Source organism: Vigna radiata, chromosome 3, assembly GCF_000741045.1.
Source record: "Vigna radiata var. radiata cultivar VC1973A chromosome 3, Vradiata_ver6, whole genome shotgun sequence".
NCBI lineage: Eukaryota > Viridiplantae > Streptophyta > Magnoliopsida > Fabales > Fabaceae > Vigna > Vigna radiata.
This window is the reverse complement of record NC_028353.1, coordinates 4,710,365-4,732,746: the sequence shown is the minus strand read 5'-3', so window position 1 is coordinate 4,732,746 and position 22,382 is coordinate 4,710,365. Positions and strand designations below refer to the sequence as shown.

The 22,382-nt window shown below is 31.8% G+C and overlaps 4 protein-coding genes across 7 annotated transcripts; 2 read left to right on the top strand and 2 right to left on the bottom strand.

Annotated features, from left to right (window-relative positions):
- Positions 1-1,532: 1,532 nt before the first annotated feature.
- On the top strand, positions 1,533-4,887 carry LOC106757388 (probable helicase MAGATAMA 3). Of its 3 annotated transcripts, XM_022779214.1 has the most exons (6): positions 1,533-1,656; positions 1,693-1,816; positions 2,735-2,770; positions 3,558-3,633; positions 3,860-3,904; positions 4,545-4,887. In XM_022779214.1, the coding sequence occupies exons 1-6, from the start codon at positions 1,597-1,599 to the stop codon at positions 4,678-4,680; spliced, it is 477 nt and encodes a 158-aa protein (XP_022634935.1). In that variant the 5' UTR covers positions 1,533-1,596; the 3' UTR covers positions 4,681-4,887. The 3 variants fall into 3 exon arrangements, with proteins under 3 accessions (XP_022634935.1, XP_022634936.1, XP_022634934.1); XM_022779215.1 differs by having other exon boundaries at positions 1,533-1,816; positions 4,527-4,883; XM_022779213.1 differs by having other exon boundaries at positions 1,533-1,816; positions 4,545-4,871.
- A 1,768-nt stretch (positions 4,888-6,655) lies between these two features.
- LOC106757424 (putative serine/threonine-protein kinase) lies at positions 6,656-8,775 on the bottom strand. 2 transcript variants are annotated; one of them, XM_014640093.2, is made up of 6 exons: positions 8,549-8,775; positions 8,310-8,434; positions 7,957-8,173; positions 7,614-7,851; positions 7,366-7,513; positions 6,656-7,268 (listed from the first exon to the last, which is right to left on the bottom strand). In XM_014640093.2, the coding sequence occupies exons 1-6, from the start codon at positions 8,616-8,618 to the stop codon at positions 6,933-6,935; spliced, it is 1,134 nt and encodes a 377-aa protein (XP_014495579.1). In that variant the 5' UTR covers positions 8,619-8,775; the 3' UTR covers positions 6,656-6,932. The 2 variants fall into 2 exon arrangements, with proteins under 2 accessions (XP_014495579.1, XP_022634933.1); XM_022779212.1 differs by having other exon boundaries at positions 7,957-8,167.
- A 4,400-nt stretch (positions 8,776-13,175) lies between these two features.
- On the top strand, positions 13,176-18,015 carry LOC106756668 (probable E3 ubiquitin-protein ligase LOG2). The gene is made up of 3 exons (XM_014639182.2): positions 13,176-13,846; positions 16,932-17,427; positions 17,613-18,015. Exons 1-3 carry the CDS (start codon positions 13,344-13,346, stop codon positions 17,721-17,723), a joined length of 1,110 nt encoding a protein of 369 aa, XP_014494668.1. The 5' UTR covers positions 13,176-13,343; the 3' UTR covers positions 17,724-18,015.
- A 1,695-nt stretch (positions 18,016-19,710) lies between these two features.
- Positions 19,711-21,824, bottom strand: LOC106756912. Its single transcript, XM_022779211.1, has one exon. The coding sequence runs from the start codon at positions 21,343-21,345 to the stop codon at positions 19,960-19,962; it is 1,386 nt and encodes a 461-aa protein (XP_022634932.1). The 5' UTR covers positions 21,346-21,824; the 3' UTR covers positions 19,711-19,959.
- Between the last annotated feature and the right edge of the window lie 558 nt (positions 21,825-22,382).

Here is a 22,382-nt window from a genome sequence, read left to right as displayed (position 1 = left end):
CCTTAATTGTGTTAGCTTTAATCCATAGTCTACCTGGTTCAAAGTATCATCTAGAGAGAGAGGTAAGTGGCATTAGGTACAAAGAAAATAATAAAAAAAAAAAACATTTTTTCTTTTGATACTTGCTTATCTTCTTATCAGTATTACATGTTAATTGAGATCTTTTGACATTTAAAGATCATTGTCATCTTGAATTTGACGCATGCATCAATACTTTTCATTGTTGTGTTGTCATTTTTTTTGCGTGATTGACTAGTTAACATCTTGGCTTCATCTGCATTTGTTATTATATTCAGTACATTTCAACCTAAATCATGCATCTGGTTTTGGGATATTCTCTATTTCACTAGTTTGAATTCGTTGACAAACAGTGGCATGTAAATTTTGATGATAATTGAGTAGCAAGCTTTAGAGAACAAATATAATATGTCTTCTAGTTGGCAGATTTTTTCTTGAATTGTTTTCTGTCTCTTTCATGCTTGTATTACTCTTTTAGTGACACAGGTGTACTCTCTTGAAAATTGGAGTTACGTCATTGTTTGTGGAGCCTATGTTAGCCATGCTTGTCAGATTGATTAGTATTGTTGCAAAAGCTTCTGCAGAACACTACCAATTTGTTTTCATTTTTCACTTTGATGCAAAGAGTACTTACTAGTATGTGTAGCGCACTTTAAGAAGACTTGTATACTCAAGAGATTCTTGCTTTTATGGTTTTGTCCATCAAATTTTTACACAATTTTCAGTAATGAATTCTAGAGTGAGAAGTACCTCAGATAATTCAAATATCAGTTATAGCAACTCCATTCACCAAAAGAAAATAGTTCTATATGATTCCACTTTTAAACTATTGTTGAATCATTCACTAGTACAACTATTTATTTCTTTTTTCTTTCTGATTGTCTTGATTTATATAACTTTACCAATTTTATTTTATTTTTATTGGTCAGTCATGATGATGAGTTGATATTCTCATTTTTATAATTGTTCTGCAACTATATAAATTATTATTATATAATAACATTCTATTCATATTTATTGTTACTATTATTACTATTTAAATATAATATTTTATTTTAAAGGTAATTGTAAACCTAGATATTTGTGAAAAAGAGAAAGAGTTAAAATTAGAATTTTTATTTCCCTGGGTCTGTACATAAGTGCACACCTTCTTTAGTTATTTTTTTTAAGGAAAAAAAAAATCACGAATTTTCAACAACACATCTAAGAGTACCCTGGGTTTGTTTCCTTGGCCTTTTTGTTGGAGTAGTCGTGCTTCTTCTTTATGAATTTTGGTAGTTTTTGTTGGTACCCATAGATAAAAGTGCAAAAGAATATTGGTATACAGAGATGAAAATGCAGAAAAGTGCTCTCTGTATCTTGTTAAAAAGAAATAAAGTTGGCTACTTTCTAACCTTACATATCAGAAACAAAATAAAACTACTGCTGGGGCGCATAATAACTCCTATATTTACTGCTTCTACAAGATTATTCTTAGTTGGGACTACTTGCTCTCAAGGAATCTAAGGCAATACACTTTATTCCTTACTATTTTTCTTTGTTTCTTTGTTTTGTTTTTCTTTTTAATTTGCTTTCGTAATGTCTTCTGGAAGTTGGTATTTTCAGAAGCAGGAGGAAGGGACTGCGGAGTCGACACTCGTGAAGGTGAAGGTGAAGGTGAAGGTGAAGGTGAAGGTGAAGGTGAAGGTGAAGGTGAAGAACCCGTATACAGACGTTGATGACTATATTGCAACCTACGAACCGCTCATCTTTGAAGAAGCCAAATCCCAGATCATTAAGGAGAAAGAGGAAGAAGAGGGTATCTTTAATTTCAATTATTTTTTGAGAAGATTATTATTCTTGCAGTAGCTATGTAGCACACTTGTAAATAGCCTTTGTCTTAGGTCTTTAGCCCTTTCTATACTATTCTTGTTAATTGGGTGGGAGTGACTGACTTTGTAATTGGTTTGCTTTTCATGTTTTAAAGTAAGAAGGGTCCACCAATGTAGTGAGGTATGGTTGACAAATAAATCTGCTTAGTAAGCACATAATCAAAGGTCCTATTCTGAGTCTGTGTTAGTAGAGAATATCTATTAAGAGAGACTTGTCCTTTAAATAGAGTTTTGGATTAGTCTTTTTAGCTGTCCTATGAGAGATTTCATAAATCTTTGGATTAGTCTCTAGCACTCTACTGAGATACCCTAGGGACCAAAATAAAAGTTTGAAGGGTCTTTTTGCCTAAGAATTTTTTTTTGTTTGCCTGACCAGTGACTGATTGGAAATTGAGGGTGGTAAAAAGTTGGTGTGAGGCAGATGATTTTTTTGTTCTCCTTTATTATTTTCTTTTGTCCAATAAAATTTTTATTACTCTTTTGGAAGATAATGTGCTTTTGTTGATGAACCCTTTTGAAAGATCTTTTAAAAAATTTAAAAGCTATGTTACATTTATTCTGTCTGAACAAATTCTCCTTTCTCAAAGTTAGCTTTTGTAAGGTGAAGCATAATAGTTTAGCTAGGAAAGAAAACCATTCTATCCCTTTAGTTTAAAGCATATTCAAGCATGCACAATTGTTAGAAAAATCTTCACTGCAACATATGCCATCATAAAGTTACAAGTCAAACAACAAAGAGGAGAAAAAAGAAAGTGAAGATTGATTAGATGTTTTCATTCCTTAATAAGATGTAAAGCTCTGGTAACCTTTATTCATTCCATTTTAACATTTTATTTCTGTTCCAGGCTGGTCTATCATCAAAAGCCTTTGTCCTGATACAGGTAGGTCTCTATTTGGCTTTTTTCTCTTCTAAAATTCTTTTAATGGTTTTTCATATTTCCCTTTTCTGTTAGGCTATGCTTGGTGTTATGTTTATCAGTTATGCTGAATTATTTTTCTGAAAAGACTTGTTTGTTATATTCGGGAATTGGAGAAATTTATTTCAAAGAACTGCCAATTTGAAATAATAAGTTCTCATTGAATAGCAAGAAGGGGGACCAGAGGCAGCAACATGGGAGAATGTGGTGACCATATGGGATCACTTTCCAGATTTTAACCTTGAGGACAAGGTTGTTCAGGCCATATCGTGTAATGATAGGATTATGAATGTTCATGTTAGGAGGAAAGTTGTTAAAAACAAAACATAGTTTGTTACAAGTGGTTTGGGCTGCTATAGTCTTCTTAATGGGAAGACTATATATAGGTGTGGTTGTGTCTTTTAGAAGGGATGTTTTTTATTAGTTTGAGAGGCTGGACAGGACTAGTTGCAACCTGTGTGAAGGGAAACATTTTCCCTTGGTTGTTTTCTTGTACTCTGCTTGCGTTGGAATAATAGATACGTTTCCAGTGCTGGGTGTTGATAACACTGGTGTCTTTGTGTGTAGAACTAAACGTTTTAGGTTCCATTTAATCCCGAAACCTAATAGTTTTTCTATCAATCTTATTTATTCAACTATCCTCTTGCAAAATACCTATGAGACATCTGGGTTTTTATCAATGTAATGTAGTCTTTTTTTATAATAAAAAAAATTGTAATCGAGCCTAACTAACTCCTTCAGGGGCCCCCAGGGACTGGGAAGACTCAGACCATACTTGGGATTCTAAGTACCATTTTGCATGCAACTCCTACAAGAGTGCATTCTAAGTAAGCATAATATTTAGTATATGTCTGCAGTCTTCTACTTCTAAAAATTCAGTTTTTTGTTTCAATTGTTGTCTTCAGCAAAGCATTGTGTTAGGAGTGTGCCTGGTAGAAGTGAGATTTTGAAGCAAATGTTGCTTCTAACAAGCAATTTATGGTCATATTTATGCTTAATCTTTCTTGCTCTTTATTCATACATATGCTTATTGATATTTTCTTTTGAAAGCAGGACCTATAAGCTAAGGCAAGGACCACAATTACCTACTGAGGAGAAGTAAGATTTGCTTTGAAAATATTTAGGCTTTACTTGGTTAAGAAAACTTCTTGCCACCGATGTTGGTTATTTCCACTGATTCTGACATAATATTTCTTTTAATTCCCCATATCTGCCATCTTTTGAAATCCTTATTGTTATGTTCATTATTAGTCTCTTCTTGCTTTGTGTTATGCATGTTTGCTCTCTTGCCATGCCTACCTTCAAGTAGTTCATAAACAAATGTTGTGAATCAAGTAGAAGTGCAACAATAAGGGTAAAATTTGATTTTTGTATTATATCATAAAGAAAATAGCTGTAATTCAAGTTAAGTGCACTTTTCCTTGGTTTCTCTTTCACTTTAGATGGTTTAATTTTATACCAACATCGTAAGAAGCTGGGAAAATTGTTTAAAGCTTATGACAGTTTTTTGACTTTGGATGATTACTTATTTGATATTTGTGTTGTTGGAGTATGATAAGAGAGAAAGAACCTATTGGCTTAACTGTACTTTTAGAATTCTCCAAGGTCCAAATATAGTATTTCGATTAGAATACTCTTGAGGATGTTTTCAAGAAGTTATTTTAATTAAAGTACAATTCTAGATGATTGAAGTATTAGTCACATAAGTTAGTTTATTTAGCTGATTTTATGAATGCAGGTCCATAGCAGAGTACCCTTCCAAACTGATAAAGTTGATTTTAACCTCTATAGTATCTCTTGCATGTTGGCTCGCTCTTTTACCCTTTTTTGTAGAATTCAAGAATAATTTAGTTTGGTTAGATGATGTTCAATAAGAGCCTTGTAATATTTGGTTTCAAAGTACATATCTTGCAAAATTACCTTGATTTTATTATTTCTTTTATATATACATACCAAGCTTGTGTTGCCTATTTTTGTAACCTTTATATATACATCAATCAAAAGCACAACCGTTTATGTTGAATACACTGATATTTCTCCATCTTATTTATTCAATTGTTAGCAGAATGCAGTTTTCATATTCCATCATGCTAGAAGATTTTATTTTCTTTTCCCTTTTCCCATGACAGACAAAGACATTGGGGACTAGCTTCTCCATGGCTTATAAAATTTTCTGACTCACCCAAAAGTGAATCGAATTAAACTTTTAATCTATGGTGAACCAATCCATATGACTCAGATTAATTTACTTTGAAACTTCTAATTACTAATATTATTGTCTAGTCAAAAAATACAACCTACATATACATTTATTTATCATAAACAATTTATCCTTTTTATAGGTAAATGTTTTGTTCAGTCTATTACAAACTCATGTTATTCATTTTGAAGTCACCAAAATATTAAAATCCATTCAGCATCATAGAGTGAAGTAAAAAACGCATTTTAGTATGAACAACTACTTTACAGAAACAAAATGATATGTTACTTATTACTCCAAAATATTTTAGTATAATTGTTATTACTGCCTACATTATACATTATTTATTATTATTGAAAATCTTGTCTAATTTGTATTTTTTATTTTACAATCACAAAAAGGTTTTTTGAACACTCATACAATGATTTTGTTAATGTATTCCAACCTCCACTCATTGCATTAGGACAAATGATTCAGAAACATAAATTCTATGGTAATTCATACTCCAACATATAATGTTTTATTTATTTATTATTATTAATGAATTTTATTATTATTATAATTAGTATTATTATTCAAATACAAAATAATACATAATGTTATAATGTTTTTGATATTTTTTTATGATATACAAAATGTTATTTGATTCTACTTTTAAAATTGCAAGTTATAATTTTTCATATTATCATATTTATTATTATTATTATCATTATTATTATTCAAATACAAATTTGATACATAATGTTATAATGTTTTTGATATTTGTATGATATACAAAATGTTATTTGACTCTACTTTTAAATTTCAAGTTATATATAATTTTTCATACTATCATAATTATTTATGATAAACTTTGTTGAACTTAAAAAATAATAATAATGCGATCAAATACATTTTTGTCTATTTTTTTCTCCACACGCATCACTTGATTAAAAATGAAGTAAATGGGTAAATACAATACAATCGTTAAAAAAATAATTAATACTATTTTAAACAGCAATAAATGATGGACAAATAGAAGTAAAAATATTTGAAAAATCCCATAATTAAGGAAAGTGTAGAGATAGAATTAAACTTAAAACAGATTTTAGCATAAGTAACTAATGGACTTGCTGACTTTTCCTTTACATGTTAGTTGTTGCACATCCAATTGATTTCTAAAGGGAATTTTGTGTAAGCTGATAAATATGAATAATGATTTTTCCCCAAATTAATTGACACGCAATAAAACAAATCTTAAAAACACTATTAACTTCAATATGTCAAGTTAGGCCAAAACGCATATCTAATTTGGAAAATGGTTCATTATTCTCATTTCAATGCCAACTTTTCATTTTGCATGATACCTTAAGAAACTTTTCTGAGTAAAATTCAATCATTTCACAATATTTATATAAAGAAATTGTTATTAATTTAGTATTATTTTAAGGACGATAATATGTTAATAATTTTTTTAATAATAAATTATGTATTATTATTTTATTAGTTCATATATTAAAAACGAATTAATAATACGTTATCACATAAACTGTTGTAAAAAAATATGCATACACTGATGTATCAATCCTTCTTTTTCAACCACAAACTACCTCAATCAATCTAGAATCATGTAAAAATTCACTTGAGCAATTGCATCCAATAAAGAAAAATTACATGTGGAAGCAATATTATTTGGATGATTGAATGAACAATTTGACTTCTCACCTGACAGTAAATGTAACTATCTCTATCTCTCAATTTTTTCTTGTTACATCTTTCTATTGTCTCATTGTATAAAATATTTTCCAAAGAGAAAAGTCATGTTACATATATGCAGGAAAAAAATTGATGATTGTAATTAATCACTTGAGAAAAACTATGATGAATCTTAAACACAGTTAATGATTTATGATCCTACAAAACAACCTAAGCATGCACCCTTGAAATCTAACGAGCAAGATTGGAGGTACTCCATCCGGAGGAATCTGCAAAGGATGCTGCTGCACTAGCACTTGATTCCTCCGATGAATTTACTTGCCTCCTCGTTCTGGCGTTCCTCATATCATTCACAAATCCTGGTCGTGAAACATGAAACTCCTCCATCTCAATGTTTTTGCTCAACATGTCTACAACCTCTGACATTCGTGGCCTCATCCTGGCCGTTTCTTGCACGCAACAAAGCCCCACCATTAGGAACCGTTTAGCTTCTTCAATGTGATAGTTCATCTTCAGCATTGGATCCACCATTCTCAAAAGATCTTTTTCCTCGTACGCTGCCCAGGACTGTCAACATGTTCACACAATCACAATTAACATGGTATCATTTAACATGGATGTCCAAACAATAAAACATTTATGCTCACTTGTCCAATTTTTTTACCTTCTCAACTATGAAACGATTCGCACCTTCGTGATCATCTACTGCTCTTTGGCCACTGACAATTTCTAGAAGCAGTACTCCAAAACTATAAACATCTGATTTTCGTGTCAGGTGGCCAGAACTGGCATATTCCGGAGCAAGATAACCTCTATAACGTTTTCAAAAAGATTAAAGAAACCCATCAGTAATTCAGTAAAAAGAATCCAAATTTGTTTCATTCACTCAAAAGGGGTTCTGGTTTTACTCACAATGTGCCCGCAACTTGGGTACTGATGTGAGATTTTTCATCTCTTAACAGCTTGGCCAAGCCAAAATCTGAGACTTTTGGTGTGAAATTTCCATCAAGAAGAACATTGCTGGATTTGATATCTCTGTGCACAATATGGGGTTGAAGTTCCTCGTGAAGAAAGGCAAGCACTCTGGCCACACCAACTGATACATCTCTCCGAGCCTCCCAGCTGAATGTCATTCTTTTTTCCTCAGAAGCTGTCAATAGTAACAGAGAATCAAAAGACAATACATGCATGAAATATAATTCAACACTTTGACTAATTAACTTAAAAAATTAGAAAATATTAATCTGAAGATCACCTAAGAAAGTGTGACGAAGGCTATTGTTTTCCATATAATCGTAGACTATGTATCTGTGGGTTCCTTCAACACAACACCCTCGAAGAATAACTAGATTTTGGTGCTTCACATTTGCAAGTGTATTCAATTCTGCCACAAAACCCCTCTCTCCTTTTACGGAATCTAGCTCAATCGAAAGCACTTTAACAGCCACCAAACTTCCATCCCGAAGCTGCCCCTTTACAATTTAGACAACCACTTCAAATTCAATTCTCGATTCATTAACAGAACTAACACACAGCATCAAATTGTAGATTTCTTCAATACCCACATGAAAAAAAAAGAAAGAAAAAAAGACGATATGTGTGTATAACCTTATAGACAGAGCCAAAGCCTCCTTCTCCAATCTTTTCCGAGGGATGAAAACCCCGCGTGGCAGAATTCAATTCTCTGTAAGTGAATATGCGAAAGTTTCCATCGCCATCTTCCCCTGGCTCTTCTGTTGGGTAATTATTATAGATCCAATGCAGAATTCTATGACGTTAAGATAAAATGTGATGAAAAAGCAAATGATGAGAGAAGGAGGAAAAGACATTAATATGTTCATATATACCGTGCTTAGTTTCTTGATCTTTGACCGATGCTGAGAAACAAATACAAAAAGAACAACAGGGAATCTTCATGCCTGGAGACACGTGTAAAATTCCTAGGATGATTGATTTGGGTGTTTGTTTCGTTAAGGTTTGTTTGGAGATGGCAATGGTGTGAAGAAAGCGAAGGAGAGCATGCGAAGGTTGTAATGAAGAGGAGGCGGCACACAAAGGTTTCTGATATAAGCTAAGTCTTTGACCCATTGACTTAAACTTCATATATCTATTTTTTCTCTATTTCTGACAGATTCTCTTGTTTACCATGTTGCCATCTCATTTCACTCCCGAGTTTCTTAGATTTTTCTTCTGGATTATGATGAAAATGATACTAGTTCCAAGTTTGTCATTTTTTTTAAAAGGTGAAGTTTGACTATGTTTTATTTTTTTAATTGAAAGTTGAAATTGATCACTTTTTAAATCAATATATTTTTAGAGTTCGACTTGATTTAAAAGTTTGTTTAAGAACATGTTTTACGCTAGCAAAAAGTTATGCAAGTAAAAAATAATTGTTTTCAATAAAAATTCCTGAAAATTTTCAATATTTTTTCATTAATATATTAGCGTTGCAATCCTTGTTTTTTTAATGGTGAAGTAAGAAAAAAGTTGAATTATAATAAAGAAAGAAAATCGAATCAGCTATATATAAAAATTTGAAGATCTAATCAGCTATAATTTTTAAATCAACTGAATTTAATTATTCTGAGAACATAATCTATTATATAACTTTTATCATTTTTTTTATTTCTATATGGAAGATTTTGGTACGCTTTTTAAAAAAGGAAAAATAAACTTTTTAAACTTGACGTGTTTCTCTTCCTCTTTTCTCTAGCTTTTCCACGTTCTTTTTGCCGACAAATTGGAGCTAAATCCTAATCATTTTTTAAAGAAGTTGAATATTATCCACAACGAACCTTCATATAGAACATTTTCATTACACCTAAAAATTGAGAAATCTTTAATTTGTTTTGAAAAGTAAAATTTGAAAAATGTATATATATTTTTATTAGGAGGACAACAATAACAAATTATTCTTAAATGTCGGATTAATACCAAAAATCTTATTAATTATAGAGTTATTATCATGTTGTATTAATTTGAGAGTTATCATTTTAAACTTTAGTTGTACATTCCAAATCAAAATAATAATAAATATTGATAGCACTATTTAACAAATAAAGAAAAAATTGAAAGATTATTGTGAGATAAGAAAAGAAAGTTGTACATTCGAAAAATGTCATCTTCAATGTATTTTCTTTTGGGTGACAGAGTCTACATATGATACTTTTCTTTGTGTTTCAAACTGGAACTAATGCACATTGCTGCAACTAACCCCTTTGACCAGTTTCAAAGATTCTGAGAACCATGTCAAGGTTATCTTAGCGTCACATTTCATACCTGTCATCTACTAACATGCTTCTAATGTCATGCTGTGACATAACACCAGAATTTAAAATTCATAAAATAGGATAAATTATTATTTTTTATGTAATTTCTATATTTCATGTAGAATAAACCATCATTTCCATTTTTATGTATTATTATTATTATTATAATAAGTTGAGATATTGTTGTTATTTAGGTTGATGATTCATGGTTAATCCTCAACCTCTTTAAAATTAGATTTTATTTTGTTTTTGCTCATTTAATTGGAGGTATTTTAAAGGATTGATCCTAAAAGTCACCTATGAAAGGATTGGGATATGTAATTTGGGTAGAGCAAATTTACCTCAGTATTTTTTTTTTCTTTCATAATTTTTTAAGTCACTTATTAACTTACCTAAATGAAAATTATATATTAGTATAATATGTAAAGTTTAATAATAATATTTTAAATTAACAATCAATAAAAAAACAAATAATATTAACTTTGTATAATTAATATAAATATTAATAATTTTTTATCGTGTTAATTAATTTAATATCATATCATATTATATATATATATATATATATATATATATATATATATATATATATATATATTTGGTTTTTTTCTAGTATATTTGTTTTAACTTATATTCTCCATTATTATATTTTAAATATATTATCATAATATTTTAAAAGTTAATTTTACATTTAAAGACTTTTATTTGTGGATATTATATTATATAAATCATAATTTGAATACAAATATTAATGAAATATTTTACTTTATTAATGTACTACTTATTAATATATAAAATTATATATTTTATCAGATAATTTAATGTCATAATTTTATTATATTTAAATCAATATTTTTATATCATATTATCATTATTTATTAAATAAAATAGATAATATATAATTTGATGTAATTATTAATTATAATATATTTATTGATTTAATCAATTTTTAGAAAATAAATTTTATAGTACTTAATAAAATAAGATAATGATATTTAGACAATAATGTTTTTTACAATATTTGAACATTATTTATGTTTTATTCTGTGATTGGTTCATGCTGTGTTTATGATTATTATTATTATTGATTTTAGAGTAATTTTGGACTAATCACAGAATGACACATAATAAATAAATTGAGGTAAATGTTCAAACACAAATAGAAAATCATGAAATCTAATTAAAATATAATACTAGATTAATTTTAATAAAATCCACACTAAAATCTTTTATAATTACTAAATATATATTTATTACTATTATATGTATATACAGAGAGTATTGAAGATAAATAAATAATTAATAAAATTTATAAATTTAAGTTATACATTAAAAAATTAAAATAAACAAGATTTAATAAAGAAATTTATAAATTTATTATTTTAAATTTTTAAATTAAGATAACTAATTTAATTTTAATTCAAATTTTTATGAATTTTTGCACAACAAAATTAAATAACTAACTTATATATTTTAAAAATATGTTTAACTATTCAAAAAAATTAAATATATTTTGTTAGTCAAGAATTTTAATATTTTATAATTACGTAATTATCATTAAGTTTATTAAAACTTCTTATTAAATATATATTAATTTCATTAAATTGTTTGTATAAAGTTATTTGACAAATTAAAAACATTTGAATTTATGGTATATTAAAACTTAAATCCATTTTTACCTATACTTAAAAATATTTTTGAAAATGAAAACTATATGTTAAACCCTGAATCATAAGAATTTTTGTGAATATTTTTCAACAGAAGTGAGAGAGACTAATTAACATGTCAGTTTTAATGTCTTTTTCCTTGTTATGATCTAATAGGACTTTATCCAAATGTAAAACAAGTGTTTGCTTTAATGCTTAAATTAAAAAAAAAAAAATCACCACAAGTTAAAAGTTCTTTGAGAAATTGAACTGTTGAAAAATATTTTAAAAATCAATGATATAAATATACTTTTATTTTGTCTACATTTATCATATATTTATATTTTCCTTTTATTTTTTTAATTATATTGTACATCCAGTAAATTTATCACTATCATCCTTTCTTTACCTACAGTAAGAATTGATTAACTCTGAACATTAATATTTTTCTAAATGTAATATTAAATACTAAGTTAATTTAAAACTAAAATTTGATCTTAGTAACTTACATAATTATTTAATATTGTTTATTTAATATATTACAAAAGTAAACTCTAATTTTAATTAAATTAACTAACCTTTACATTTTATAATTAATTATAATGTTGCAACACACTTTTTAAACTCATTCTTTAAAAATAATTCTAAATATAAAATAAATACACTTATAGATTGCTGAGTTAAATATGTTTTTAGATTTAATTAAAATTGAAAATTATTTTTTCAAAACTTTCATATATTTTGCTATTTAAATTTAAAAAATAAATAAATATAATTTTATATAAAACATGATATATAAAAGAATTAAATGTATTGAATTAAAAGAATTATATTTATTTATTTATTAATATATAAAAATTTTGAAAAAAAAAACAAAATTCAATTTCGCATGAAGTTTTAGAAACAAATTTCATTCAAAAAAGAAAGACAAAAAAAAGTAATTTGTTGAGGATAGCATGTTGATTTACAATTTATATAATGAAGAAATGATTGTCATAAGGAGGGATAAGGAAAGAGATTAATGAAAATTATGCATGATTTAAATTACCCGAAAGGAACTTTGAGTGTCTCTTATAAGAAATACTGCCTTCATTTCTTTATTGAAATATTTATCATTTTCTAATTAAATGTGCCAAGATTAACATTCAAGTTATCTAAAACTAGTGCAAAGTATAAAGTTACCTGGGAAAGAAATAAGAATTTGGAGAACAAAATGAGATTCTTATGAAATAAAAAAAGTGAGAAATTTTAAAATGAATATATATATATATATATATATATATTTTAAAAAAAATGAGAAATTTTGGAATTTGCATCATAAAGTAGCAACAAAAATTGTCTCTGTCTGAATATATATTTTAAGAAAATGAGAAATTTTGGAATTTGCATCATGCGCGCCATCTAATATCTCTGGTAATTTTGCTGTATTTTACTTTTATTTTTCTATTTCTTCTTATATCCTAAATCAATTCTCCAAGCATTTATTATTCTTACCCTTTCAACTCTTAACTTTTCGCCTCACCCTTCAATTCATTCCTTTCTTTTTTATTTTTATATCAATTAATTAATTGTTTAATTATTAATTAATACAACTTTATTTCTGTTTTATTAAGGGAAAGAAAGAGCGCAAAAGCAAACCACCACCACCACCACCTCCGGGGGTGCACGGACAATCCAACCACCCAAACCCAAAATTGGGGCTTTTGTTTCCTTGTCTACTCTCGTTCATGGGCAACGTCTCAAGCGGCGGCGCCAACCACCGTCGCCGGCACAGCGGAGCTTTAAGGCGGAATCATCCGCCACCTCCACCGCCGGTGACGCCGCAGCCTGAGATCGCCGCGAATCCATTTGTGTACCAGGGTGCCGCACCTTATGCGAACCCTACCCTGCATTACCCGCAGTACCATTACCCCGGTTACTACCCTCCGGCGCCTCCCATACCTCATCAGCATCATCATCAACAGCATCAACATCATCATCTACAGCATCAACATCATCATCCACAAAATCAGCATCAACATCATCTGCACATGGACCCGGCCTGGATTCCAGGGCGTTACCCTTGTGGGCCCGTGATGCCTAACCCTGCACCTTTTGTTGAGCACCAGAAGGCCGTTACCATAAGGAACGATGTCAATATCAGGAAAGAGAGTCTCAGGCTTGAACCTGATGAGGGAAATTCTTCCCACTTCCTTATCTCGTTTTCCTTCGATGCCACCGTTTCTGGGAGGTATGTTTTGTTGAGAATTCGTTAATATTAGTTTTGTGATTGCTTAATGTATTGTTATAATCGGAATTGTGAAATGAAGGGGTTTTTTTTATTCGAATCGAGGATCTGGGTTCTTTCTGATAAGCTATCTGCGTGCGGTTTATATTGCACTAAGATGAGATTGTCGGGTGTAGGGTTTTTGGATGCCGTCATTTGCTTTGTGGGGGTGGGATTTTATTACTAATTAGCTTCTAGTTATTCATCAAATAATTGAACTGAGAACGAACAAAGCTAGTAGCAAGTAGCGTTCACTTTTGCGTGAGCAATTAAGCAGGGTTCTGTTATACACGAGCAATCAGAAGCTAAAAAGAATATGGAACCAACTTCAACCAGGGTTTTTCTTTTTAATTGCTATTTAATATATCTTGAGTATTTTACAGGCTACTGGGAGTTATGCTCATGCGAGTGGTTTTTTTTATAGGAATGATGCTTGCGTGGGGGATTATTTGAATGGTACTTGCTTGCTTGTCTTATCTTTTGTATTGTTTAGGCTCGTTCATTTGAGCTCTCATGGTAGCTTGAATTTTACGGAGTGTTATGACAACTATTTTCTTTTATCTTACCAACATCCGATCCTGTGGTTACCTGCTGGTTAGCATAATGGACATTGCTCCGGTTAGTGTTGTAAGGTGTAAAACATACGTATGAATATGATGCAGGGGTAACTGCGATTTTTCAAAGGTAACTGCATTAAATAAGTTCATGCTTTAGATATCTATATTTTTTTTTTTCCCGAAGGAGTGGATATAGTTTTGTAATGGGTAATTGTGTCTTTCAAGGGTTCAGTGTGTGTTGGAAAAATTGATTTTGAATGAAATTGATTTTACAAAGTAGATTTTGGCTAAAATTGATATTGAAGTGATGTGATTTGTATTTGGATTGGACGTATTTATTCTATAAGTAAGTTGATCATAAAACTCGGTATCAATTTTTTTTATCCAACGTAAATGCTACGTGGTGTGCTTCAACCAATCAATTTCGGACCATGAATCAATTATTCAACGTGAAACTATCAATATGAAAATGTGCTTCCAATCACGTTAGCTAGTATTTTAATGTGAATATGAAGAATTTAACATGAAACCAAGTGTGTACTCAATTACCTTTGATTAGATGGAGAATCAATTTGAACACTTTGAAATCTTGTTACCACAGATTGCCTGAGTGATAATAGAAGGAATAACATTATTGATAAGCTAATTTTCAGACAAAATGAACCTTTGCTTTCAAACTGACTACCATGATTGGCAAAATCGCAACTACTTTTCTGAATAGACGATACTTTATTAAGTTCTTTTAACCATCATCATTAAAAGGGTAACATTGATTAACTTGTAGAAAATCCTGTTACAATGGTGGCGATGAGACTTGACCACATAAACTCATTCATATTACCCAAACATTTTGCCACTAGTCCAATCCTCTAAGCTTATAGAAAAAAGTCTTTATATGTAATGTTCATGATCATATGAAGGTATATTATCAATGATAGTAAGTATAGCATGATTTGTATTGCAAATTGAATAATTTGACTATTATAAAATTGAGGGCTGAATTGATTTTGGGTTTGACTTGTAAGCAAATTGCTTGTATTGCTCCAGAATCACATGAATCATGGTTTGGCAGTGAAGTTGGTCATGTCCCCAAAACCAGGTTGGGTCATGCGTGACCCCACTCTGTAAAACCCTACAGAAGACTCTAAAAAATAATTAGCAGAAATGATCGGGGATGCGCTGTTATTTTCCCTCTTGTTAGACCTTGGCCTTAGCATCTCTCATTCTTTCCTCTGCCGTTGCCAAACATGAGTGGCCCATGAATGACTTTTGTCTCCTCTCATTTTTATACTTCTCTTCCCATGATTTTTGCAGCAGCAACTGTTGTGTGCTGAATTAGTGAATCTGTGTAGCAGGCAACTACTCTTCTTTTCCCTGTGGTTGTTTTTTTGCAACAACAGTGTTTGCTTTTAAGCTTCTACACCACGACACTATATTAGCTATTTGACTTGAAAATGCTAGTGTATGTGCAGATAGTATTTATGATTTCATCTCTTAAATGTTTCTTTTTGTTAAAATTATCCTAGAGTTATGTTATTTTAGTTATTAATCATTTTGTGCTTCCATGTCTTATATGTGTGTGTTTGTGTGAGTCTTACTTTTCACGGTACATTTCAATTTGGGATTCAGAAAATGGGCTTTCCAATTCACACTTTAGATGCCGATTCAACTACCATGGTTTCCTTCTGTATCTTTAAGCTGTTATAGCTGTCAAACCAGGGTTGGAGTTTATTGTTCGTTTCATTTTAGTTTTAGCTTTTGTTGGAGAATGGAAGCCATATAAAAAAGAGGTGGTAGCTGCAGAATAGTTTGACTGTTTAGGTTTTTGTGCTGTTAGGATTGGTCTGCAATGTTAAAATAATCTTTAATTATGTCCACCCTTATATATAAATTGAAGTTCTATTTTTGAATTTTGGGAGATAGATAATGGAAAACTGAAGTGCTTTTGATTGTTTAGGTTTTTCTGCTGGTCGGGGTAGTTTACAATGCTAACATAATCTTTAATTATGCTTTGTTTATCCTTTTCCACCCTTATATTTAAATTGGAGTTCTACTTTCGAATTTTGGGAGACAGATAATGCAAGACTGAGGTGCTACTTCCATTTATTGCATTTTTAAAATTATGGTTGTAGGAAACAGTACCTTTTTTTTTTCTGTAAGATATCTTAGTGGTTAATTTAATGCATATTTCGCGTATGCTTCTTAGTTCTCACCAATGTTCCATAAGAAACTTTAAACTCGTGAAAATGTCACTATCAGTATAAGTAGTTTTATTCCTATATTCATATTTGGAGTATTGTGGAGCTTAATGGGCCCAAATTTTGCTACATGTTTGATATTTAGGGCTTGTAAAGGCTAATGTGCATTTGTGACATTAAGCAGGGTGGAAGGGGGCAGTTGTCATCGATGGTTATGCGTGTGAATATTTTGTACTATAATTATTATTCATGTACTTGTTCTAAAGGTAGTGTTTCTTTTTATCTGATTTACAGCGTCACCATTTATTTCTTTGCAAAAGAAGGCGAAGACTCCATCCTCACACCAGTGAAGGAAAACAATCCTGCTCCAGTGACAGTGAATTTTGAGCAGGGTCTTGGCCAGAAGTTTAGGCAGCCATCTGGAACTGGTATTGATTTTTCTGTTTTTGAGGAGTCCGAGTTACTGAAAGTGGGTGATATGGATGTGTACCCTCTAGCAGTAAAGGCAGACGCTTCCCCTGGTAATCAAGATGAGTCGGATAGAACTCCAGCATCTGGTAACACAAACTCACAGATTACCCAAGCAGTGTTTGAGAAGGAGAAAGGAGAGTTCCGGGTGAAAGTTATTAAGCAGATCTTGTGGGTGAATGGAATGAGGTATGAGCTGCAGGAGATATATGGCATTGGAAATTCAACGGAAGCTGACTTGGATGAGAGTGACCAAGGAAAAGAATGTGTCATCTGCTTGTCGGAGCCTCGGGATACAATTGTTCATCCCTGCCGCCATATGGTATTTACAGCTTCCCTTTCTGAATGAATTTTTCTTTGATTTGTTGATAGAATTACTATGATCAGCAGTCCCTCCCTTTTCAGTCCTGGGCTCTTCGCAAAGTCGTGATCATTTAGCCTAATTTAAATGTTAAAAACTAATTATTTGTTACTTGAGACCACCTTGAATTCGTTTTCTATTTTCAGTGTATGTGTAGTGGATGTGCGAAGGTTTTGAGGTTCCAGACAAATAGATGCCCAATTTGCAGACAACCAGTGGAGAGGCTTTTGGAGATAAAGGTAGGGTCTGAGGAGTGAAGAAGAAGAAGATACAAGATACATTGTTAACTCCTCGAGCTTCCTGTACAGCCCAACTGTTATACTTTAACATCACCCCTGTCTTATTTTCATGGTTTCACCTTACTTTCTCTATTTTCCTATAATCACAAAAACAAAGGAAAATGGAATTATATATACTTGTGATTCAAAGTGAACGACAGGCTGGCATTGCTCATAACTTGTACCAGACAATGCCTCCAATGAGCTTGTTTCTCTGGGCTTCTGAATATCATTTTATATCATTAAATATATTTTGTCATTGTGGTATGTATGGAGAAGTTTCCAATCCTATGTAGTACACGGGTGGCATCTCATGGTTAAAGGAACTAAAAGGGTAGTAAGAGACTCTAAAATTAGGTGTAGGAAGGCGAATTGGGCTACTAAATGTGTCTTTTTTTTCTACTTGTGTGGGAATGCCGATATCTATACCTGCAAATTATTTGTATTTGGTTGAATAGTCTTTTGGTATTTTAAGGTGTACATCAGTTTCTATTTTTAAAATTAAAAATTAGTACTTCAAATAAGATTTGTCTTGTAGTTTTTTTCTTCTTCTATAATAGAAATACTTTACTAAAAAAAGTCTTCTTATTAATGTTATAGATTAAAACTGTTATACGAAACCAATATCATAAAAAGTTCTATTTATGTTTTATTTTCTGGAAATATTATGTGCACAATAACACATAATAAACTTTATTTTAAAACATATAACTAGTTACGTAATTAAGTGAAAGAAACTGAGAAGAAAAAAAGAAATTTGATATGTAAGAAATAATGTAATATATATAACAAATGTTATTTTCTAAAACATTAGTAAGTTGGTGTATGAATAATAACATCTTTAATGTATGTTTTCTCTTTTACAAACTTGTCTTAGTTACAACTTTCATAGGTTAGTTTAAATCAGATTTGGAAGAGTAAAATTTGAAGGCGTTATTTTTTTTAACTAATGTAGATTGACAACCGCTGTGCATTGTAGATTTTATATTTTATTTAATAAATTGGTGTTTTGTCCTTTATCTATAATTCTACACAGTTATTGCCATATAAAATACTGAATACTTTTCTCTGGGTGTAGGGCTTTTCATTAATTGACCTTTCAACGGAGGCGTTGGGTCCTAGAAAAAATAATTTCAAAATTGAAATATGTAATGTGGATGAGGTCCAAACCTTTTTACACACTATAAGACTCAAGATGCATTTTCTTTCCATTCTTGAGGATAAAAAATTGTCGTTACAGTGAAATACTGCCAGTAGTGGAATATCGCATATTTAGTATTGGGTGAAATTTTTCCAAGCACAAAGTTGTCTTTACAGCATAAAAAAATCAAGGATCTAAATTGTGATCATAATTTTATCTCATATCTTGACATTAATTACGAACAGATATGGCTGTATAAAACTGTTTACAATTTACAATTTAATATACTAATTGGTAATATTCTGAATTAGGCTTTAAGAAACTAATTACATACATGTTAATACGTGACAATGTAATGGCAAATTTCATGCAGGCTATGATTTAGATTTGGTTAGTAACTATCAAGTTGCAATTCCTCTATACGATTTTTATAATTGACCCTGAATCTATTTTATAATTGACCACACTGACTTAGTTAGAGCTGATCCAATTGACCATACTGCATTTCTGTGTCTTTCAAATCTGTTTTCAGTTCATTGTCTGTAATTGGAAAGTAGACTGAAGATTGAGTGAAGTCTAAAACCAGACCACCTCATTGAAAACGATAACATTTTTTATGTTTTCAAAAAGGAAAAGCAATGATTCCAAATGCAGTGAATCTGAGGCTGTTGATTTTATATTATTTTAATCGGTATGGCAACAGGAATGAAGTATGGCATGGTCCTTGATCCCATCTAAAGAAATTATTGTGCCTTCTGCTTGTTTTGTCAGGAGCCAACCAATTCCTACTTTCCATTATAACCTAAAAACAACCAAAAAGAAAACTTACACAGCAGCACGAAATCATCACAGGTTTTATTAGCAAACGAGAACGACAGTGGTTGTTTATTTAGCATTGAGTGCCCAACCATAAAAGCACTAGGATGTTCATAGCATCCTTCATTCTTTCACAGACAACAAAAACAACAATTGACACAATTGGACTATAGTCCAAACACATGAAACGTAGAGAAACTTGTAACAACACAGTTTCTCTTGCACACCGTAACAACCATGAAAGATATTCAATGCAACTTAGTCTCCCCACCATTGGTGGACATAGACACCATTGTTTCTGAGACCCTTGTAAATATCCATACAACTTTCCATGCTGCTGCTTACACTTTTATCATTACCTCTCCTCTCGGGACATTTGAGAAACAACTCATCAACAAAGCATATAGCTCCATTCTCAAATATATCAGAGAGGAACTTGAGTTCAACATTTCCTGCATTCATCTTGAGGACTACAAAATCAGCATATTGCACAGTTTCTCTGAACCAGGCAAGGAAATCAAACTCCTCCTCCCCAAGGAAAGAATCCAGATCATCATCGTTATCATCTGTTCCAAGTTTAGCAGTGACCTTCCCAACACCGGCCAAGCCAGGGTGATAAACAAATGTAATACCAGGTCGCTTCACGTAGGACAGCATGATGGAAGTGTTGTAGTGAACAAAGTAAACATTGAAATCTTTCTGATCAATAGGGTATAATGGCAGGAACCAATCACTGACATTGGCATTAAGCAGCTCCCCCACCCCAATATCAATATACACCAACCTCTTCCTACTTGAAACATCCACAAACTTAGGCAAATAGGGAATGTTCTTGTGAAACTCGGGAGGTAGTGCTTTCTGTTTCTCACTCAAAAGAGGCTCCATCAACTCTATGAGGGGTTTGGTGAAGGTGAGACTGGGACAATCAGCTGGTAAATTATGTCGGTAAAACGTAGCATTGTCATATCTCTTCTTGAAAACAACAAGGTTAAGCTCATTGACATAATCAACATGCACCACATTGGAAGATCTTAACAAAGAGGAAACAGGGGTGGCTGCCCTTATTAAATCATTGGGATGGGAACCAGAGCTACCTACAACAAGGGCGCCAATTCCACCAGGCTTAAGAACACGCTCAATCTCGAGAACCAACAGAGCAGGGACAGATACCTTGTCGAGGTCCCTGGAAAACACGAAATCGAAGGAAGAATCCTCGTACAGGACCTCCTTCTGCTCGAAACTACGCGTTTGGACGGCGCTGACGGCGGAGAAGCCTAACTGTTTCATTGCCACGACGGCCATCGAAGATCCTTCTCCAACGAAGAGACTCTTCGCTCCAGGGTAGAGCAACCGGTTACCGGTGAGCTCGGAGACCACGGTGAGGGTCAAGTTGGCGTCTTTCCCGCAATTGACCGGGACCCAGAAGTGGGTCCGGAGAAATTGAGAAGCGGGGCGGAAAGTGACGCCATGGAAACCGGAAACGCAGTCTAAGTAGGTCGCGATGGGAGCGAAATCGAAGAGCGACTGCGCGCGGTAGAGAGAGACGATGGAGATGGCACAGGCGAGGAGGATGGAGCGTAGAAGGACGCGCCTGGCGATGGAGGCATTGAGGATGTGGAGATTGAAGAAAGCCTTGGTGTCCATTGAAGTTGAGAGATTGATTTCAATAAAGAGAGAAAAATTTGAAGCCGAAAGATGAGAGAGAGAAGAAGATTAGCGAGTGCAAAACCTGGAGGAGGTATGATTCCCACCCACGAGGACTCCCATTGATTTTTGGAAGCTTAACCAGACCCTCCTCGGAACCCTTTTCCCCTTCTGCATCCGGTTGAACCGGCCCCCACCCATTTTTTCCACTCCCGGCTACCTCATTACTTGTTCATCTTGTGCTTTTCTGCAGTGTGTAATGTAATGGGTAGATCTGAAACAGAGGCTAAAAGGAAGGGGACCAGAAGAAGAAGAAGAAGATTATGAAGTGAGTGTGGAGTGTGTGGAGTGCAGATTGAGATCCAAAGATATAGCAGAAGATGGTTCGAGTGAAGGTTCTATCTGTGATGTGATTGTCACCACACGTCATCTTGGTCCCATTACGTGTCAACCCATCAAACTTTCACTTCTCCTTCCATCGCACATTTTTTTTAACTGCTTCCTCCATTATAATACCTTCTATAACTGATGGCTACTGTTTTATAGTTACCCTCCTAACAAGCCAAAACCAGGAATCTTCGTTTTCTTTTCCCAACACCATGCTTTTTCTGTTAACACCACCTCAATTATTCTTAATAAATAACTACCAATCATATCTTATTATTACCTACGTAAAAATAAATTATCTATTATACATAGAAATTAAAAAATATTATGATTCCTGACTTTAATGATGTCAACGGATTCGGATCAGAATGATTTTTTTTTTTTTCATAAAATAGTTATAAAGTTTCTCATTTAATTCTGTTTATATTTACATTCCACAATAAACATATATTGGTCGTTTTCACTTTTACTTTCATACTAAATACGTAAATTAATTTAAATAATGTAGAAAACAAAATTGTGACCGAGAAAATAAAAGATAATTAGAAATATAAAAGAAAATCCTGAAGATTCTACGCATAAAAAACATCAGGGAGAGTATTTTGATGGAATATTTTTTAATAAATGACAGAAGAAAAATATTTGCAACA

Bases quoted from the DNA above. Each gene is read 5' to 3' on its own strand.
- LOC106756912 (XM_022779211.1), bottom strand. From the start codon at position 21,345: ATGGACACCAAGGCTTTCTTCAATCTCCACATCCTCAATGCCTCCATC.
- LOC106756668 (XM_014639182.2), top strand. From the start codon at position 13,344: ATGGGCAACGTCTCAAGCGGCGGCGCCAACCACCGTCGCCGGCACAGC. The intron at 13,847-16,931 runs GTATGTTTTGTT...TCTGATTTACAG, and splicing joins GATGCCACCGTTTCTGGGAG to CGTCACCATTTATTTCTTTG. The intron at 17,428-17,612 runs GTATTTACAGCT...TTCTATTTTCAG, and splicing joins TTCATCCCTGCCGCCATATG to TGTATGTGTAGTGGATGTGC.
- LOC106757388 (XM_022779213.1), top strand. From the start codon at position 1,597: ATGTCTTCTGGAAGTTGGTATTTTCAGAAGCAGGAGGAAGGGACTGCG. The intron at 1,817-2,734 runs GTATCTTTAATT...TTTCTGTTCCAG, and splicing joins GGAGAAAGAGGAAGAAGAGG to GCTGGTCTATCATCAAAAGC. The intron at 2,771-3,557 runs GTAGGTCTCTAT...AGGGGCCCCCAG, and splicing joins AAGCCTTTGTCCTGATACAG to GGACTGGGAAGACTCAGACC.
- LOC106757424 (XM_014640093.2), bottom strand. From the start codon at position 8,618: ATGAAGATTCCCTGTTGTTCTTTTTGTATTTGTTTCTCAGCATCGGTC. The intron at 8,435-8,548 runs GTATATATGAAC...ATTACCCAACAG, and splicing joins AGATCAAGAAACTAAGCACG to AAGAGCCAGGGGAAGATGGC. The intron at 7,269-7,365 runs GTAAAAAAATTG...ACATGTTGACAG, and splicing joins ATCGTTTCATAGTTGAGAAG to TCCTGGGCAGCGTACGAGGA.